Genomic DNA, 17,271 nt, shown 5'->3' on the forward strand with positions numbered 1-17,271 from the left:
ATTTTTCTTTTTCACCACGGGGGGCAGAGGCGAGCTGTTCAACTTCACATCTGCAAAGTACTACACGCCTAAAGGTAGGAGTTTTCAACATGTTCTGAGCAAAGTTTGATATTTAGTATTCAAAACCAAAAGAGTCGTATAAATACTTCCTTTGTCGATCGAAATGCGTGGAAGACGTTTTTCCAACCCCAAAACCGGTTGCTGCCTTGTCCATCTTTTTCAGTAAAATGATGAAGATACTGTAAATGTGCAGATAACAACAATGTACCTTCTCTTTTAGCCTTATATTGTAGTCTTTTGTGATTTTTGAGAAATACTGTGCAGAATAATAACACGTATTTTAATTTACAAGCATTCATCTGGTAGTTATGTGCTATACCCTACTATTGTAAAGTTGGTTGTTATATAATTCTTTGTTATGCTCATTCTTTAGGGACTTTGTGGTGTAAGAAGTTGTGGATTTACTATGTGCACTTCACAAGCAAACGGGATGAAGTGGAAACCAAAGTGCTTTTTCTTTTATGCCCTGTTCTTGTGTGTCCTTGGGGCTGGACCCAATGAAGTGATCACAGAGAATCCAAACAAAAGTCCAAATGAAGACGACACATCAATACAAGAACTACACCCCCCATCTGCTGAGACCACTGCCCAAACAACACGAGAAACCAATTTCCTACGTGACCTGGACACACAGCTGGAAGATTCTACGACAAGTGCTCCTCAGCCCACAACAGTTTTACACATGACTTTTAAAACTGGTGACACTTCAACTTTGGCACCTCCAACAACACAAACACCAAAAGCTATGGAGAGATTCCCTCTGGATCTGTTCTCACTTGAGGAGCGGAGGAGAGGCTGGGTGTTTTTACATATCACTGGAATAATATACATGTTTGTGTCGCTTGTTATACTTTCAGAAGAGTTCTTTGTCCCTGCACTTGGAGTTATTACAGATGCTTTTGGCTTATCTAGCAGTGTGGCAGGAGCAACCATCATGGCAGCAGCTTGTTCCACTCCTAGATTCTTTACTTTCTTAATCGGAGTGTTCCTGACAGGGGCAAAACCGGGGATCGACACTATCATGGGCTCAGCTGTCTTCAACATTTTATTTGTGATTGGAATGTGTGCACTGTTTTCCCGAGAGATGCTCCACTTGAGCTGGTGGCCCCTCTTCAGAGACGTGACCTTCTACATACTAAACCTGGTCATGTTCATCATCTTCTTTTTGGACAGTGTGATCGTGTGGTTTGAGAGTGTGATGCTGGTGGTGGGCTACTGTCTATATGTGGTCTTCATGAAGTACAATGTGCAGATAGAGAGATTTGTCAAGGGACTGCTGCACAAACACAGAGGCACTGTTATTGCCATGAATGAACATGGGAAGGTGAGCGTACTATGATCATTTGTCTAAAATACATGTAATATATCTTTCAACTGATTGAATGCATAATCTAGATAATGATATTCAGACAAAATTTTAACAACGCATCAAGAATATGCAAAAAATATACCAGTAAATGTCTTCAAGATTCAACTCTTGCACAAAGCATGAATGGACTGTAAATTTAACCTCAGAAGGGCATAAATATCACTTAATACCCTTGTTTGGCTGATTACAGTAGATATTTTTGTCTTTTTTTAATAATTTTAATTTGAAAAGATATGCTCAATTTTCTAATCTTGCATATCTCCAAAACGCCTATTATAATTTCCACTTACACTTTTATTAGCTTTTTGCATTCACATATGCCAAAATGTAACAGTTTTAGCTCCATCAGTTTGTGTTTGAAATAGGTACTTGTTATTATGTTACAATAGTCGTTTCATGTCATAATAATACAAATCTATTCTGAAAAGTTCAGCTGATTATTATACCGACATTCAAAAAGAAATCTGGAAATAGGGCAACACTTATTTTCCAATTGGGTATCAAAATGCATGATAAAGGTACATGAAAGTAAAGTTGTTCAAATCCCATTAATTATTAGCAGGAAACAGCTGGAGACGGGTCAGAAGCCTCCCGAAACCACAACGGCAGCCATAAAGACGTCAGACATTCTAACTCTCACCAGGAAGACCCCGGTGAGTCCAGAGTGGAGGTGGGAGAGGAGAATCTTCCTCTGTCCCTGAAGTGGCCTGGGACGCGATGTGGCAGAGTGGTTTACTTGCTGCGGCTGCCTGCTCTGCTCCCGCTGTGGATCACCCTGCCTGACGTCCGCAAACAGGTGCAAACACAAGTCACCCTATGTTTGCATGCAAAATGTTATTATTATTGTATTTCTGAACCTATAAGATTATTAAAATGACATGCAAACCTCAAAATCTAACATGAGTAATCAGTGAGACCATCATCAGAAAGCAGATGTTTTTGCTGTTTACATATCATTTTTATCACCTTATAACTAGTTTTTTCATTCAAACATGTTTTAATAAACCCAAGCAGTTTTGCCAGCTCAATATGCTCTGTTCCATCTGTTGTTATCATGAGGCAGTGCCCCCCGATCCCCAAAAATTGTTCCTCTGTGGTTTAAAATCCATACACCTTCGCTAGATTGTGGGACAAATAAAGGTTATCTTATCTTATCTAATCTGAATCATTGCCTTCAATATTAAGCGATGCGTGTGTTGCTAATAACCTGCAGTTTTTGCCTTATTTAAACAGCTTCATTCCAGTCCATGTCCATTTGTGTGAACATAATTTAATTAACCTGTTTCCATAAATATGCAGAAGTTTAAGCTATAAACATGAAATATCAATGTTCACTTTTAATATGTTTTTGTTGTTTGTAGGAATCCCGAAAGTTTGCTGTTATCACATTACTGGGGTCACTGTTGTGGATGAAGGTCTCGTTGTACCTGATAGTGTGGTGGGCACATAAGGTCAGCGCCTCATAACAGTATTTCACCCTGGAGAGACTCAGGCAGACACAGAGAGGACAGTTTAGCAGGCTTTATTACGAAAGTTATTTGGCCCTCAGACCCCGGCGGAAGACATTGCGATTACGGGCGCTCTGTAATATGATCGTGTTTAGATGTCTCCCCCGGGTCTGGGGACTGGTGGTGGTAGGTAAGAGAGGATAGAGAGGATAGAGAGGATGAGAGATGCAGAGGAGAAGAGGGGGAGGTGGTGGGTCGCAGTACGGTCAGGAGCGGCCGAGCCAACTGCGCGGGGGTTAATGTGGGACCGGCTGTGTGCTGATTGGGAGCGAGGAGGTGTGTTGATTGGAGATGGGGAGCAGGTGGCCTTGATGTAGATGGATGGAGTTAGGTCTTCCAGGCTGAATTTACGCAGGCTTCATTTGTAATAGGGGTGAGTAATATTAATAAAAAGGAATATCTATCTCTGTTTTTTAGAGTATTCCAAAAACAATAGTCAGATTATATTATGTCAAGTCAATCCAACTGAAATGTGTAAAAACAAAGGTCTTTAAACTTGTTGAGGTTGAGGATAAATTATCAGGCACATGTGAAATATCTGCAAGTTAATCAAATAAGTGCAAACATAATTATTATATTATTTCTTCAATGTTTAATCAACTTTTTGCACCATTTTTTAACTATAATATACTCAATATTCAAATTTTGCATAGCTACAAAACAACATTCACGATAAGATCTAAATTTCAATATATTGCCCACCTCTAACTTGTATTATTTATTTCAACAAATTGAGTAAAGAAAAAATTGAAAAAATACAAATAAATACTTCTTAAACAATGTCACTATTAATTTCTTGACACTTAGTTAAACACATTACTCAAGTTTCTGTGGTTGGCCTTTGAAAGAACAATGAATTAACCAACTAACAAGACAAAATCAAGCCGATGTTGGCCCTAAATAGCTGAACCAAATGAAATACCTCGATCATTATAAATGCTTTCTGACTATGAGCTTGTTCGTCTCTTGGCCTCGCCCTCGTGCTTGTCTCCGCAAATATAGATATCTTTACGTACTGTGGAATATTCAAGACGGAGCAATAACATCCCCATATATCGTCTCCATTTCTTAGGTGGCAGAGACCATTTTTGTCCCAGAGCGTGTGGTGGAGCAGCTGTGTGCACAAGTGAACCTTCCTGTCCTCATCACGGCTCTGATCGTGGCTCGCAGAGGTCTGGGCGACATGGCCACCTCCGTCGCTTTAGGGAGTAACATCTATGAAATCACTCTGGGGTAAGAATATGTTAATGGAACAAATGTATAACATGAACAATCTGAAATGAGCAGTTTTTTTCTGTTTTTTTGCTGAAATCCTACATATTTTTAGGTTTTAATGAAAGATTATTTGCATCTTATAGTAGCGACACAGAAAAGTAGAAACAGTGGGCAAAAAAAAAGTTTTATAGAGACTGTTGGACTATATATTGATCTATCTGGCTGCATCTTACAGTTTGGAAATAAGTTGTAGAGCAGATAAATTGCATTCAATGTTTAATTACAATTTAAAGATTACAATTATTTAGGTAATTGAATGTCCTAATTGCAATACATACTTACTTATACTACAGAAAAAAAAAAAAATTGTCTAAAATTGTACAGCCTTTTACAAAATACGTAGGCTCTATTTGTACTTTTATTCAACATTATTCAACCATTATACCTTATTGAATTTCTTTGGCAAAACTAAATTTTGAAGTTTAATTGGCTAATCCTTTTCTTTTTTTGTCAGACTCCCTTTGTCTTGGCTGTTCGTCTCTGCTGTCCGTGGGTGGGCCCACTTGGACATCAGCAATACTGGACTTACCTGTTTTGTCTCATTATTTTTCATAGCGCTCCTTATTTTAATCATTTCTTTTGCCTCTTTCAAGCTTAAGATCAAAAGGTTGCTGGGATTCGCCTTGGTTCTGCTTTACTGCCTCACATTTCTATTCAGTGTGATGCTTAAAGACCATGACATTTTTAGGGCATATTGTCAGGGGCTAAATGCTTGAAATTACACTGTTTCATATTGGATTTAGCACGTTTTCTAAAACCTGGCTCAGAGCTGTCTCCATCTTCAAACATGTATTTCAAGACAATTTTCTCTCTTACCAAATCACTTAAATTCTGGCATTGTTACACAGAACTTTGGCCAATATCTTTTTGTACACTTATAGAAAGGTTCAGTGGAAAAATGATGCTGTGAATATTGAAGCCTAATGTAACATTTGTGAGCACTCAAACAAAATAACAATGCCCTATTTTTCACATGTACCGGTACATGCATAAAACAGAAAACATTTACTGAAAGATAGCTAATATACAATAATATTTCTTCATATTTTTATATGACAAAGCCATATTCTAGATTATCAGTGAAAGTACTTTTGTTTGCTTCATGATAAGTTTACACCACTGTACTGTAACCATAAACTTGTTGTAAATAGGGATGTCACAATATAATTTTAGTGTTACGATGATTGTGAGAAGAAATACAATAAAACAATAATTGTCAAATTGAAATCAATTTGACAATTATTCACAATTATTGAAAACATGACACAACAACTGGGAAATCCTATTATCACTTTAATTTGCATTGTCTAATAGATCCCCATTCCTCATGTGTGTGGCCAGCTTTCTGAACGTTCTGTTTGATAAAGTAAAGTTAACGGGATGTGACATAAACAGCCAGATTAAAAAAGTGCTTATAGATTTAAATTAAATACTTCTGAAATTGTGACAATGAAATACAACGAAGAATACAATTATGATTAAACGAATTATCTCGACATTCTTAGTTGTAAAACAGCCAACAGTTCAGCACTTAAATCTGTATCATGCACTTTCTATAATTACTTCTATTTTTGTATTTTGTATAGTTCCAATGTATTTTTGATTATGATAAATCTAATTCCGTATCTTCCCATAATATTTGTGATTTGGATATCGACAAAAACTGTGTTTTTGACCAATTTGCTTTGTCAGAATATGATATGAAGTGCCCTAAACAAAAATAAAATTTGCCTTGAATGTATGATAATTACAGCTTTTATAATGTATGTGTAAATTACAATTTGTATGAATACATTTTATTTCTAACATTGTCCTCTGTGTTATTTCATTGCTGTTTTCTGTGTGATAGCCTTTAAATGAGATATTATTGAGCCGGTATCATGATAAAGGGAGAGTAGAACTATACCTATAATCCTCTTAGCACTCTCAGATAGGCTATTAGGAGTTCTGCTGATCCATTGTCAAGACTGCTGTGGCCTACATTCTATGGACTGTGGAAACACTGGTGTAAATATGCAGTCTTTTACTTATCTTTGTGGTGAGTATATGTCTCAAATTATCTGTCATTTGTATGTCGTGGTTGTATTATTAACGTGTGTTTAAATGTGTTTTGAGTCCGTTCACAGCTAAGGCCAGTGTGACATGACTGCCCAGACTGTCCCTGTTTCACCTGAGCACAGAGCTGCCTTTGCCCCCTGCGTGTGTCGTGTTTTGGACGGTCTGCTGTAGGTCTCCACAGACATGTTCTGCAGCCGGAGGAAGCGTCTCCAGCTCAGCCGCGTGCTCTTCCTCCTCTCGGGGGTCTGTCTGTGCACTCTCTACCAGCTGACCATCAGTGCCAGGCTTCACCCGCCCGTCCCACTACCACAGACAGGACCGGACTTTGAACAGGGGTCCGCAGAAGGGCCTGAGGAGAACTCAACGGAGGATCCCATTTCACATTTGACTGAGGCTGAACAAACTGAGCAGACGGCAACCATCACACAGTCTCCTGCAGCAACACCACCAACTACTAACAAGACTCTAGTCCACTGTATCTTTGTGGCCCCAGAGCCGCCTCCTGTGACCCCCACCCCCCTCCCGGCCCCCCCTGAAGCCCCCACCAGTCCCGCACCTCCTGGAGATGCTCCTCACATAAAGGGCGAGTACCCAGAGGACATCTTCACCATCGAAGAACGGCGCAGAGGATGGGTCGCCTTCCACATCCTGGGGATGATGTACATGTTTGTCTCACTGGCCATCGTCTGTGATGAGTTCTTTGTCCCTGCTCTGGGAGTTATCACTGATAAGTTGGCCATTTCTGATGATGTGGCCGGTGCCACGTTCATGGCAGCTGGGGGCTCCGCTCCAGAGCTCTTCACCTCACTCATCGGAGTTTTTATTGCTCACAGTAATGTGGGTATTGGAACCATTGTAGGCTCAGCTGTCTTCAACATTTTATTTGTGATTGGAATGTGTGCACTGTTTTCCCGAGAGATGCTCCACTTGACCTGGTGGCCCCTCTTCAGAGACGTGTCCTTCTACATCTTAGACCTGATCATGCTCATCATCTTCTTTTTGGACAATGTGATAATGTGGTGGGAGAGCGTGATGTTGGTGGTGGGCTACTGTCTGTACGTGACCTTTATGAAATACAATGTGCAGATCGAGAGGTTTGTCAAGGGACTGCTGCTCAAACACAAGAATATTATCAGTATTATCGCTGTGGAGGAGCCAGAAAAGGTAAAAAAAAACACGTGACTAAAATGTTAAATTGAACACTTTATTTATGTTATTTGTTATACTGTTCAAAATAATCAAGGGAACCTGTGCTCTTGAAAATTATTCATGTTTATTTATATGATCCCTATTTATTTAATGTGGGCAGCCATACATGAGCTTAAATCTGAAACCATGTCATATGTGACTTCAACACTGACAGAATGCATTACCATGTCATTACCATGTGTTCTCAGAATTTAGAATTCATCAAAGCAAAAAAGAAAAAAACAATAACATTCTATATTCCAGTTAAATGGTGATGCTGCGGAGCAGGGGCCTCTTGTACTAGAGGACAAGAACCGCTTAAAGGTAATGATGATTTTCATTTCTAACATCCTTTATTATGTACATACTATTTCTGTTCTATTTTCTCACAGTTAAAGCCTGCTCTTCAGCGTGGAGGGAGCTCTGCATCTTTACACAACAGCACAATGAGAAACACCATTTTCCAGCTCATGATCCACACTTTGGATCCTCTGGGAGAAGGTAGGTCCTGCGTGATATAAGGCTAGAGCTAGTGAGGCCTCTGTCCTTCTTAATGTCTCATAGATTAGTATGTGCACGTGTCCCATATAAGGCCTGCACTAAGACCAGATTGATATTAAGCAGATCATAAATACCTTTCTCTGCCACTGCACAGGTGCAACTGTCACTATGAGGACCAAAGTATTAATTTTCTCTTACTAATCTAAAAACTTTTCACAGTGTAGCATGTATTATTTTGTCACCAAATCCCAACTTTTCCTCTTGTTTTTGAAGGTAAATTTAAGGATAAGGCAGAGATTTTGAATAATATGGCCAACAAGAAAGCAGAAAGCAAACACCAAGACAAAAAAGAAGGTAATTTGAAAGTCAGTTATTTAAATTTAAAACACAAGAAATAATTGCAGGAATGTGAACTTCTCCCATGCTTTTGTACGGTGAAATTTGTCTGAGCTATCATTGTGTTTATCTGCTTTTAGGCAGACTTTATGTGTCTAATTGGTCATATTTACGGCATATAGTTTTTCATTTTTGACAAACATTTTTTGGTTGATAAAAAACTTCGAAATACGAAATGGGATTGTTGTCAGAGGTGGGTAGATTATCCAAAACATGTACTAAAGTAAAGTGAAGTAAGTTAGTTCAAAATAATATTACTCCAATAAAAGTACAAAGTAGAGCTACAAGAAATTACTCAAGTCCGAGTAACAAAGTACTTGGGGAAATTATTACTGAAGTAAGAACAATTTAAGAGTAACTGTTGTGGGCGTAACTCCTAATTTATGGGACTTTCATTTAATACACACTTTGCCTATTTGTTTACATGCCTGCTGGGTATTTTAAAGGAATAATGGAGGATTTTTCGCCGATTTGAGAACAATACGAGTAACAGTATAGTGTCAGGAAGTTACTCCAAAAAGTAAAATCTGTAAAAGGTAATGTGTAACATGATCCGCCTCTGATTGTAGTCACTCCTCTGGTACATCTTTAATATAGCATCAAATGTTGCTACCATGACTTTTCAACTGTAAAAGTTGAAGTTGAAAAAAGATTCAATATTTTAGGTTTGTGCACAGTAAATGTAACAGTTAAACAATTCTTGAACTTGTATTTTTGCCTGTGACTAAATCCTTTATCCTGCTAAACATACTAAAACATCACATTACCATTCATCCTCCTGCTTGATCTTATTTGAATTGAAAACATCTTGAATACAATATTTTATGATGCCATCTGTAAGCAGTATTTTTTCACTCTGTATTAAGCCCTTTACAATTGTGTGCTTTTCTGAGATGGTGATCAGAAGCCTGAGCAGAGCAAAGAACCAGAGCCGCCCAAAGCTCCAGACACAGAGAAGAAGGAGGCGGCTGACGACAAGAAGGTACTCTCCCGACTCGCCCTGGTGGTTTACAGCAAGAGCAGGAGTCAGTCTTTGGTCCCTTTATATGTAAGGCTCAGACTCGGCTACAGTGCCCTCCACTCATATCGACATGAACCACAAAATACTGTGCAGTCTTTTAGAACTTTGTGATGAAGATGTGCGCCACAATTCAAACATCAGGGGTTAAAAACAAAATTAAAGTCGCCGTGTGCAATTTAAACTGATTTATCTTGAATTTATTTGATCGCAGGTGTCTTTCTTGCTAAAAACATACCTTGAAAACATTTATTGTTGACAGAGTAACCTGAGATTCTCGCTCGTCTTCATGGAGATGGATACATAATAAGCAAATTTAAACAATAATCTCCATTGTTCCCTTTATCGGAAAGGTCACACAGTGCAGCTTTAAATGAACTGAATGTGTTATGAAACAATGTAGCAAAAGATTTGGGTCTTTCATTTCAGGAAAAGAATGCACCGATACCATGACGGTGCCATCCGTGCCATTCCAGGAAAAATAGCAGGACGGGCATCTGTTAATAAAATTTGATGTAATAACTAACGCTATTTACTGACCATTGTTGACTCTGAACATCTCATAATGGTTGAGCAAAACTTTTCTGTCAATAACTGAAGAATGCAAGAGTAGCATTTATCTCCACAGTGATGTTGGTTGATATCTTTGGGTTTCAGATTGACAGGAAATATAACAACCGTCACGCTGGATAACTACATATTTTAGGTTGGGTGTTGACCACACAAAGTTACGTTACAGGCCTCGAGTGCCAATATCAGTGGAGGTCACTGTTCGCTCCCCAGCGCTGGACGTCTCTGGAGCCTTGACAGAGCGCTCTGTTTCTCCTGCAGGACGATGTTCCTGCAGACAGCGGCTCTGAGGACTCGGACAACTCCAGCGACAGTGTGGAGAGCGAGAGTGAGAGTGAGGAGGACAGCGAGTCGAGTGAGGATGAGGAGGAGGAGGAGGAAGAAGAGGAGCCTCTGTCTTTGGAGTGGCCCGACACGAGGCGCAAACAGGCCACATACCTGTTCCTGCTGCCCATAGTGCTCCCCCTGTGGCTCACTGTGCCTGATGTTCGAAACCAGGTGAGCAGCAGATTCACGGCAAAACAGTCACTAAGTGTGATGTGTTATTTTTACCTTATTTATTGTGCAGAAATCCAGAAGGTTCTTTGTGATGACATTTCTGGGGTCTATCATGTGGATTGCCATCTTCTCTTACCTTATGGTGTGGTGGGCCCATCAGGTAATACAAATGTACTGATGTTTGAGGTAAACAAAACTCTATATATATATGTATGTATGTATGTATGTATGTGTGTATGTGTGTGTATGTGTGTATATATGTGTATATATGTGTATATATATATATATATATGTATATACACACACATATATATGATCAATTGAAGGTGAATTATGTGGGTTTAATCAATTATTCCCAGGTAAATTTCTGCCTTTTGCTTCCTGTTTAAGTTCTGACTCAATGGAACAAACTCTACAATAGATCTAATAATTTTCATTTCTTACATTTACAATTACATATATAGTTTTTCTGTTATTACAAGATGTATATGCTGTACATAATCCCAAAGGCCCAAATAGCGTTTCTGGTAGACACTAACTACTGTATCTTCTTTATTGTTTAGGAGGGGAAGATATAAAAGACACTCTGACTGAGTAAACTCAATACACGAATGTTGGAAATGTATATTTCTATGTTTTTTTGTAAAGCTCAATAAACGTTAGCCGTGCAGGGAAAATGTGCTCCTACATGGATTGAAGGTGTTTGGGTTGAAATAGTTCCTGTTATAATATTTCTTTCTTACTAGGGAGTTAGTTAAAACAATATATATATTATTTTTATTCTATACTTTTCTTTAATGTGATAAGGATGGTAAATTGCATTTACGAATGTTTTTATTTTCAGCTTTGTCAATAAAAATATCAATATATTCCGTTGTCCAACAATAAAGCCAGTTTTTCCTCTGCTGTTTGCCCGGTGTAGGTGGGTGAAACTATCGGTATCTCAGAGGAGATTATGGGGCTGACCATCTTGGCCGCGGGCACCTCCATCCCTGACCTTATCACCAGTGTCATTGTGGCTCGGAAAGGCCTGGGCGACATGGCTGTGTCCAGTTCTGTGGGCAGCAACATCTTCGACATCACTGTGGGGTCAGTATGGAAACATCACTCTAACTATAGTTTTCCATAGATCTGACCTGTAACTTGATCTGATGGCGCCACTTGCCTGTAATGGCAGCAAAAATATCTCCATTGCCTTTGAAACACAAGGAATCAAATTCATTCACAAAATGTTTTTAGGGGTCAAAAGTTATTGTTACTAATTATGGTTTTCAGGCATAGAAATTCCTCCCTGATTTGAAGGAATTTCTCCGTTGTCATAGCAGTAATTCAAATCAATTTTGCACAACATTCTTCAAATCAGGAGGAATCGATTTCCCAAAACACGTGTACAGACAGATTTATTTAGGTCTTATATTTCATTCTCTCTGCTTTAAAAATGTCAAGTATATTTTGGTTGACTTTTGATTCAGCCATACAAGACATGAACCTTACATTGTGTAATCAGCAGCTAATATTTCATATTTCAATGGTTGTATTATAACTATAGTATATCTGTTGCAGACTTCCCGTCCCGTGGCTGATGTACTCGTTTATTCATGGATTTGCGCCGGTGGCTGTGAGCAGTAACGGGCTTTTCTGTGCCATTGTGCTGCTGTTCATCATGCTTCTGTTTGTCATCATCTCCATTGCGTGGTGCAAGTGGAAGATGAATAAGTTCCTGGGCTTCACCATGTTCCTGCTCTACTTCATCTTCCTGGTGCTCAGTGTGATGCTGGAGGACCGCATCATCATCTGCCCTGTGTCCATCTGAGGCCCCGAACCGACAGCCAAATACTGTTCAGACACAAGACCTTTTCAGTACAACAGCAAACAAGAGTATGTGTGGAGTCCACATTCTCAAGATAATTTGTAGAGGTTACATTTATAGACTCCACAATGATTACAAGTAGCAAGTATATTTGGGACTTTATATGTGATATAAATATATATTGTAATATATTTTATTTATTTAAATTGAATATATGATTTAAAACCTTATTCAAAGAATTTAATTTCCTGATAGAGCTAACATTTTGAGGACTTTTCACCTTTCAAACAATATTTACTGTAGTTTTAAATGTTCCTTTCTATGGCAAGTTCTGAAACTCATTAATAGAATAAATATGATTATTGTTTTGCAATAATTATTTCAAACAGGGGGAAATGGATTTTGTCTTTAATGAAAAACTTTTACAAATAAGTATGTGTGTTACAAGTGATAAATATTACTGCAGATACAACAAATATTGTAAACATGTAGATATCATGTTAGTCACAAAGTGGTCCACTGTCACTGAAGTGTGACAACTCCAGTTTCATCCAGCATCAAGTCCATTGAACCTCCAGTTACACAGAAAACCTGAATCAGAACAAGACCAAACACCAAGTCAACATCACTACGAGTGACTCTGAATCAGGGCGTACATGTGAACCCTTTCATATTTTCAGTGCAAAATACATGAAATGTCAACTTTTCACTTTAATAAGAGGCTAAATGTTGTGTTTTGAGTGCTTAGTGGATAAGAGTGAACACATCCAAAACTGATATCACAGAAAAGAAAACAGACAAGTTCTAACTTAGTTGATGGAATACTCTGTACAGACCACTACAGCATTAATAAATCATTTGTTTTACCAAAATAGTGTCTCCTTTATTTAAAACAATAAATACAGTTAGGATTTGGTTGATTGTACTTCGTCAAAGGAAATCTCCTTGGTGGTCCCTCAAAACTGTGTGTATTACAGAATTCAAACTCTTCAGTAAATATATTGCTTTCAAATGGGAACAACTAAATCAACTCTTTGAAGTTAAAAACAAATCTATGTGTCCCGTCTGACAGAAAAGGGGGTTGAAGAATTCCTGTGTTTACATAAATGTATTTCATCTACAGTCTGTATTGCAGCTGCTTATTAAAGTCACTTCAGCATTGGGTGCATAACATGAAACAGAAAAGCTTTGAGAGCAAAGTGCGTCATGAAAACACAAGTTCAACAACAGTCTTCACAGGGTCGTCAGTACCAGGCAGGAATGCACTTTTTGCACATACCTGCTACAACTTTGACAAAAGCACAGTCTTAAAATAGACTGTTTAGTACCTGTACAAACATGGAATCATTTTACTCCAATGCAAAGTTTTTTTTTTTATGTATTTACAGTCGCATGGCCCAGCGTGGCTCAGTGTACGTGCGTGTGGCAGTGGCTGCACTTGTCCATTGGTCGTGTTGTGCTTTAGCGCTCGAGCAGGTCCTGAGTTTTACAGCCCGGGCTCTCCAAAAGTCTTCCTGCACTCCATGACCCCCGCTCCTGGGGGCCGGTCACAGTTGTGCGTCAGCCTCACCTGACCCGGTGTGAGCCGGTCATAAGCCAGTTTGTACTCTCTGTCGAAAGCATCTGCAGAAGGAGACAACCAAGGGATAGGGAGGTCAGAAGGGTGAGATCTGCGTTCTGACAAGGGTTTTTTGACTATCACGATAAGAAGAAGATAGATCAGATGATATTTTAGCAATCCATCCAAAAATGTGCTATCAAACATGCCTGCTATCATAACACTGCAGTTTGCTGGAATGAGTGTCGTGAATTATTATTTTGTGAGAATAAATATTATAAACTAAACCTGATATTGTGATTTCACATATCTACAAAACAAGAAATTCTACATTACCCATTATTTATACAACAGTATATCTCCAGCGTCTAATACAGGCACACAACTTGAAGCATGTGAACTTACTGATGTTTATGTTGTTTCTTCCTAACGACACCAGACCGAGGAACAGTAGATCTCTGTACAAGCTCCTGTTACAACAGAAGAAGTGGAATTAGTTTGTATTCACAATTCCATTGTTGTCCACCAATTGTTTCACCTGATTCAGTCTAGTTGAATAAAAATGGATGGGTAAAATTGTGTTCTTGTTTCTGAAATGTTCTGACCCCAGAGTATATCTTTGTGATAGTAAACAAGAGCTGACTCAACACATTTAGTGTTGTTGAAATTCCAAATAATTGATTTTGAAAGGTCTATGTTTGAACTGGATTACATTACAATTATTTTTTTTATATAATTTGAATGATATTATAATATGTTGTTTATTTCATGACAAATGACTGCATAATATGTGGTACTTTGTGGCACATATTTTTATGTTCAATAACACTGAAGTAAGCCATACTTTGCTGCTAAGTGGCAATGATAAGCTGGCTCTCTCACCTCTGGCGGCGGAAGCCCAGCTCAGGGCCCAGTAGTTGTAGAATCTGGCTCATTGGTTGGAACAAATCGCTCTTCTTAATACTACGGACGATTCCCTGCAGCAGTTCCACGGTGAAGAGCTGGCCTTCTCCACACACACCCGAGCGCACCAGGGAGTTAGCGCCTAAAACACACAGAACAATTACATCATGCTTAAGTTAGCTCTACCGGTTCCAATTCATTCTGAAAACAGATGTCACAGTATAATCCTGAGTTTGAAGACTTTGCAATATCTAATTTTAATTGTAAAGTATACTGCAAAAACTATAAACTTGTGTACTATATGTCATCACTGGCTAGCACTCTCGCCTCACAGCCAGAAGGTTGAGGGTTCGACACCCGGGCCAGACCCATAAGCCCATAAAGTTGGACGTTACATTTTTTTCGTTACATTCAGGAAGAAAACAATTGTAAAAGCCCCCATTAAATATTTAGTTTTCTTTTACATTGTGGCATCCCAGCTGTAACTCACAGTGTGTGTTCCAGAGGACATAACAGGGCTGCAGTGTGTCCTGATGAAGGGCCAGGTTGTCCCACATAATCCTCACAAGCACCTGCTTACTGTCCTCCGCCAAAAAGCTCTGGGGAACCTGAGGAGTACAAATAGATACAGTCTAGAGCATTCTACAGTTACATAGACACTACTCTGCATCATTATTTTCTAAACATATTTCTTCTATGTATCTTCATAAAATGCTATGTCTGTTTTTATATGGATTTTGACAATCCAAATCCCATTAATAGTCTCTCAAAAAATGTGCCTTAAATTGTGTTGTCACTTGTCTGTTCCAGACCTGGCTTAGACCTGGTTTAGTCCTGGTCTAGTCTTTAGGCTATTTTCACACCAGCAAATTCACTACATCATTGTTTTTTTCCTAATACCAAAAACTAAAGCTGGACAAGATCAGAACTACACAAGGACTAGATCAGGACCAAACCAAGTCTACATCAGGACTAAAATTTAGCACCAAATAACAACTATGAACCCTTAGGTTTCGTCCCAGTTTAGCCCCAGTTTGGATGTTGCGATTAGCACATTTTAGAATCTAATCCCTGATCATTTTTGCAAAAAGAGAAAGTTGTCTATGTGGGTATGAATTTGTGGCAGGAAAAAACTATGAGTAGAAAATTTCCACAGACAAAAGATCCAAGGCACTCTGTTTAGAGAAATAACTAAAAAGCCTTTATTCAAACACGGCTTTTAGGTTAAAATTAGCACGTTTGAATAAAGGCTTTTTAATTATTTCTCTAAACAGAGTGCCTTGGATCTTTTGTCTGTGGGAATTTTCTACGCATAGTTTTTTTCTGCCTCAAATTCATACCCACATAGACAAGTTTCTCTTTTTGCAACAAATCACCCCTCTCCAATTGAGCACCTGTTTTAATTTGACCTTGTTCTGGACTTTCAGTACCCACGCAGCGCTCCTCATTTATATTTTTTCTCATGAATCCCTGATAATATTCTCTTTCTTTTCCACTGGAATTACAGATATGATTTTCATACGAAGCGGTGTCTCTACCTGATCGTCATGGACACAGTGTTGCGAGCCCAGGACGAGAGCGGGCAGGTTACTGGGCAGCTCTAGCCTCCTGAAGTACCACAGAAGGTTCCAGAAGACGATGGGGTGGTGGTCCACAACACCCGGGGAGGAGAGAGCCTGTTCCCCGTCGTTCACCAGCAGACTCTCCAGCTCTTTCCACAGAACCAGTGAACTCAGGTACGGCACGGTCACCAAGGACGGTTGAGCGGCAGAACAGGGCACACTTTGAGGGTTGAAGGATGTGGGTTTATCCTCCTCCAGAACAATGTCGCTCGGTTTAGAAAGGGAGCTGTGGAAGAAAAGATGCAGGGTTTACATTAATGGGCTAATAAAGATAGATTTGAACACAGGGGATGAGTCAAAATTGATTAGAAACTGGGGCGTGTCGTCACATTTCACTCCCAAATCCCAATTTTCTACTTGATAATGACAATTATATTTCAAGTTACTGTCGTCCTCCTTATAATCCCAATAAATCAATACATTAACTGATACAAACTTTGCACGGTTAAAACACCATCAACCGATTAATCAACTGTACAACTAAAGGGATACAGGCACACAGAACATAATATTCATTATGTTAATTTGCGATAGTATGTGTTTAAAATAACAGCTATATATTAAACATTTAAGATCGTTTGCAATATCAATTATCGATTCACACTGTGGAAGTAGTTGTGCAGCGTAGCAGCGTTTGTATTGTAAGCAGATATTTATCAAGAAAATAATCATATGAAATAATTGCAATTGTATTTTGATAATGGTAATTATTATCTATATCTATCTACTATACAGACTCTGAAATGTTTTTTTAACAAAGACATTTAAGTAAAAATGTCAAAAAAGAATAAAATATTTCAGATTTACTACTACTATTTGTAAATTTTCTTCTTCTAAATCTAGAAGCCTCCAGTCACCCTATTTCAACCTTTATTTGGTTAAAAATGATTTAATGGAAATAATAATTGGACGAGTTGACTAATTGAAAAAATAATTG

The 17,271-nt window shown here is 38.6% G+C and overlaps 3 protein-coding genes across 10 annotated transcripts in view; 2 read left to right on the forward strand and 1 right to left on the reverse strand.

Moving 5' to 3' along the window:
- The first annotated feature begins 445 nt into the window (after nt 1-445).
- LOC140349482 (sodium/potassium/calcium exchanger 2-like) lies at nt 446-5,651 on the forward strand. 2 transcript variants are annotated; one of them, XM_072435831.1, is made up of 5 exons: nt 446-1,384; nt 1,989-2,225; nt 2,791-2,880; nt 4,010-4,170; nt 4,667-5,651. In XM_072435831.1, exons 1-5 carry the CDS (start codon nt 467-469, stop codon nt 4,926-4,928), a joined length of 1,668 nt encoding a protein of 555 aa, XP_072291932.1. In that variant the 5' UTR covers nt 446-466; the 3' UTR covers nt 4,929-5,651. The 2 variants fall into 2 exon arrangements, with proteins under 2 accessions (XP_072291932.1, XP_072291934.1); XM_072435833.1 differs by having other exon boundaries at nt 1,992-2,225.
- A 366-nt stretch (nt 5,652-6,017) lies between these two features.
- On the forward strand, nt 6,018-13,123 carry LOC140349325 (sodium/potassium/calcium exchanger 1-like). Of its 5 annotated transcripts, none has more exons than XM_072435615.1 (10): nt 6,019-6,250; nt 6,339-7,434; nt 7,723-7,782; nt 7,851-7,959; nt 8,233-8,313; nt 9,249-9,403; nt 10,205-10,441; nt 10,512-10,601; nt 11,364-11,530; nt 12,005-13,123. In XM_072435615.1, exons 2-10 carry the CDS (start codon nt 6,454-6,456, stop codon nt 12,252-12,254), a joined length of 2,130 nt encoding a protein of 709 aa, XP_072291716.1. In that variant the 5' UTR covers nt 6,019-6,250; nt 6,339-6,453; the 3' UTR covers nt 12,255-13,123. The 5 variants fall into 5 exon arrangements, with proteins under 5 accessions (XP_072291718.1, XP_072291716.1, XP_072291715.1 ...); XM_072435614.1 differs by having other exon boundaries at nt 6,020-6,250; nt 6,328-7,434; XM_072435616.1 differs by having other exon boundaries at nt 6,026-6,250; nt 6,328-7,434; nt 9,249-9,337.
- dennd4a (DENN/MADD domain containing 4A) overlaps nt 12,643-17,271 on the reverse strand; it is a 28,880-nt gene continuing 24,251 nt past the window's right edge. For all 3 annotated transcript variants that reach the window (XM_072435612.1, XM_072435613.1, XM_072435611.1), the window contains 5 exons: nt 16,251-16,560; nt 15,203-15,320; nt 14,692-14,854; nt 14,215-14,279; nt 12,643-13,874 (listed from right to left, as the gene is read on the reverse strand). In XM_072435612.1, the coding sequence (XP_072291713.1) occupies nt 13,738-13,874; nt 14,215-14,279; nt 14,692-14,854; nt 15,203-15,320; nt 16,251-16,560 (793 nt within the window). In that variant the 3' untranslated portion in view covers nt 12,643-13,737. The remainder of the gene's footprint in view (nt 13,875-14,214; nt 14,280-14,691; nt 14,855-15,202; nt 15,321-16,250; nt 16,561-17,271) is intronic.

The sequence above is a fragment of the Eucyclogobius newberryi genome, unplaced genomic scaffold, assembly GCF_026437365.1.
Source record: "Eucyclogobius newberryi isolate DKJ021-1_F unplaced genomic scaffold, fEucNew1.0.hap1 SCAF_7, whole genome shotgun sequence".
Classification (NCBI taxonomy): Eukaryota; Metazoa; Chordata; class Actinopteri; order Gobiiformes; family Gobiidae; genus Eucyclogobius; species Eucyclogobius newberryi.

What these genes read in the sequence shown, in the direction of transcription:
- LOC140349482 (XM_072435831.1), top strand. Translation starts at nt 467, where the DNA reads ATGTGCACTTCACAAGCAAACGGGATGAAGTGGAAACCAAAGTGCTTT. An exon ending in TGCCTGACGTCCGCAAACAG is followed by an intron (nt 2,226 to 2,790) that starts GTGCAAACACAA and finishes TGTTGTTTGTAG; the next exon opens with GAATCCCGAAAGTTTGCTGT. An exon ending in ATCTATGAAATCACTCTGGG is followed by an intron (nt 4,171 to 4,666) that starts GTAAGAATATGT and finishes TTTTTTTGTCAG; the next exon opens with ACTCCCTTTGTCTTGGCTGT.
- LOC140349325 (XM_072435615.1), top strand. Translation starts at nt 6,454, where the DNA reads ATGTTCTGCAGCCGGAGGAAGCGTCTCCAGCTCAGCCGCGTGCTCTTC. An exon ending in TTTGGATCCTCTGGGAGAAG is followed by an intron (nt 7,960 to 8,232) that starts GTAGGTCCTGCG and finishes TTGTTTTTGAAG; the next exon opens with GTAAATTTAAGGATAAGGCA. An exon ending in ACACCAAGACAAAAAAGAAG is followed by an intron (nt 8,314 to 9,248) that starts GTAATTTGAAAG and finishes TGCTTTTCTGAG; the next exon opens with ATGGTGATCAGAAGCCTGAG.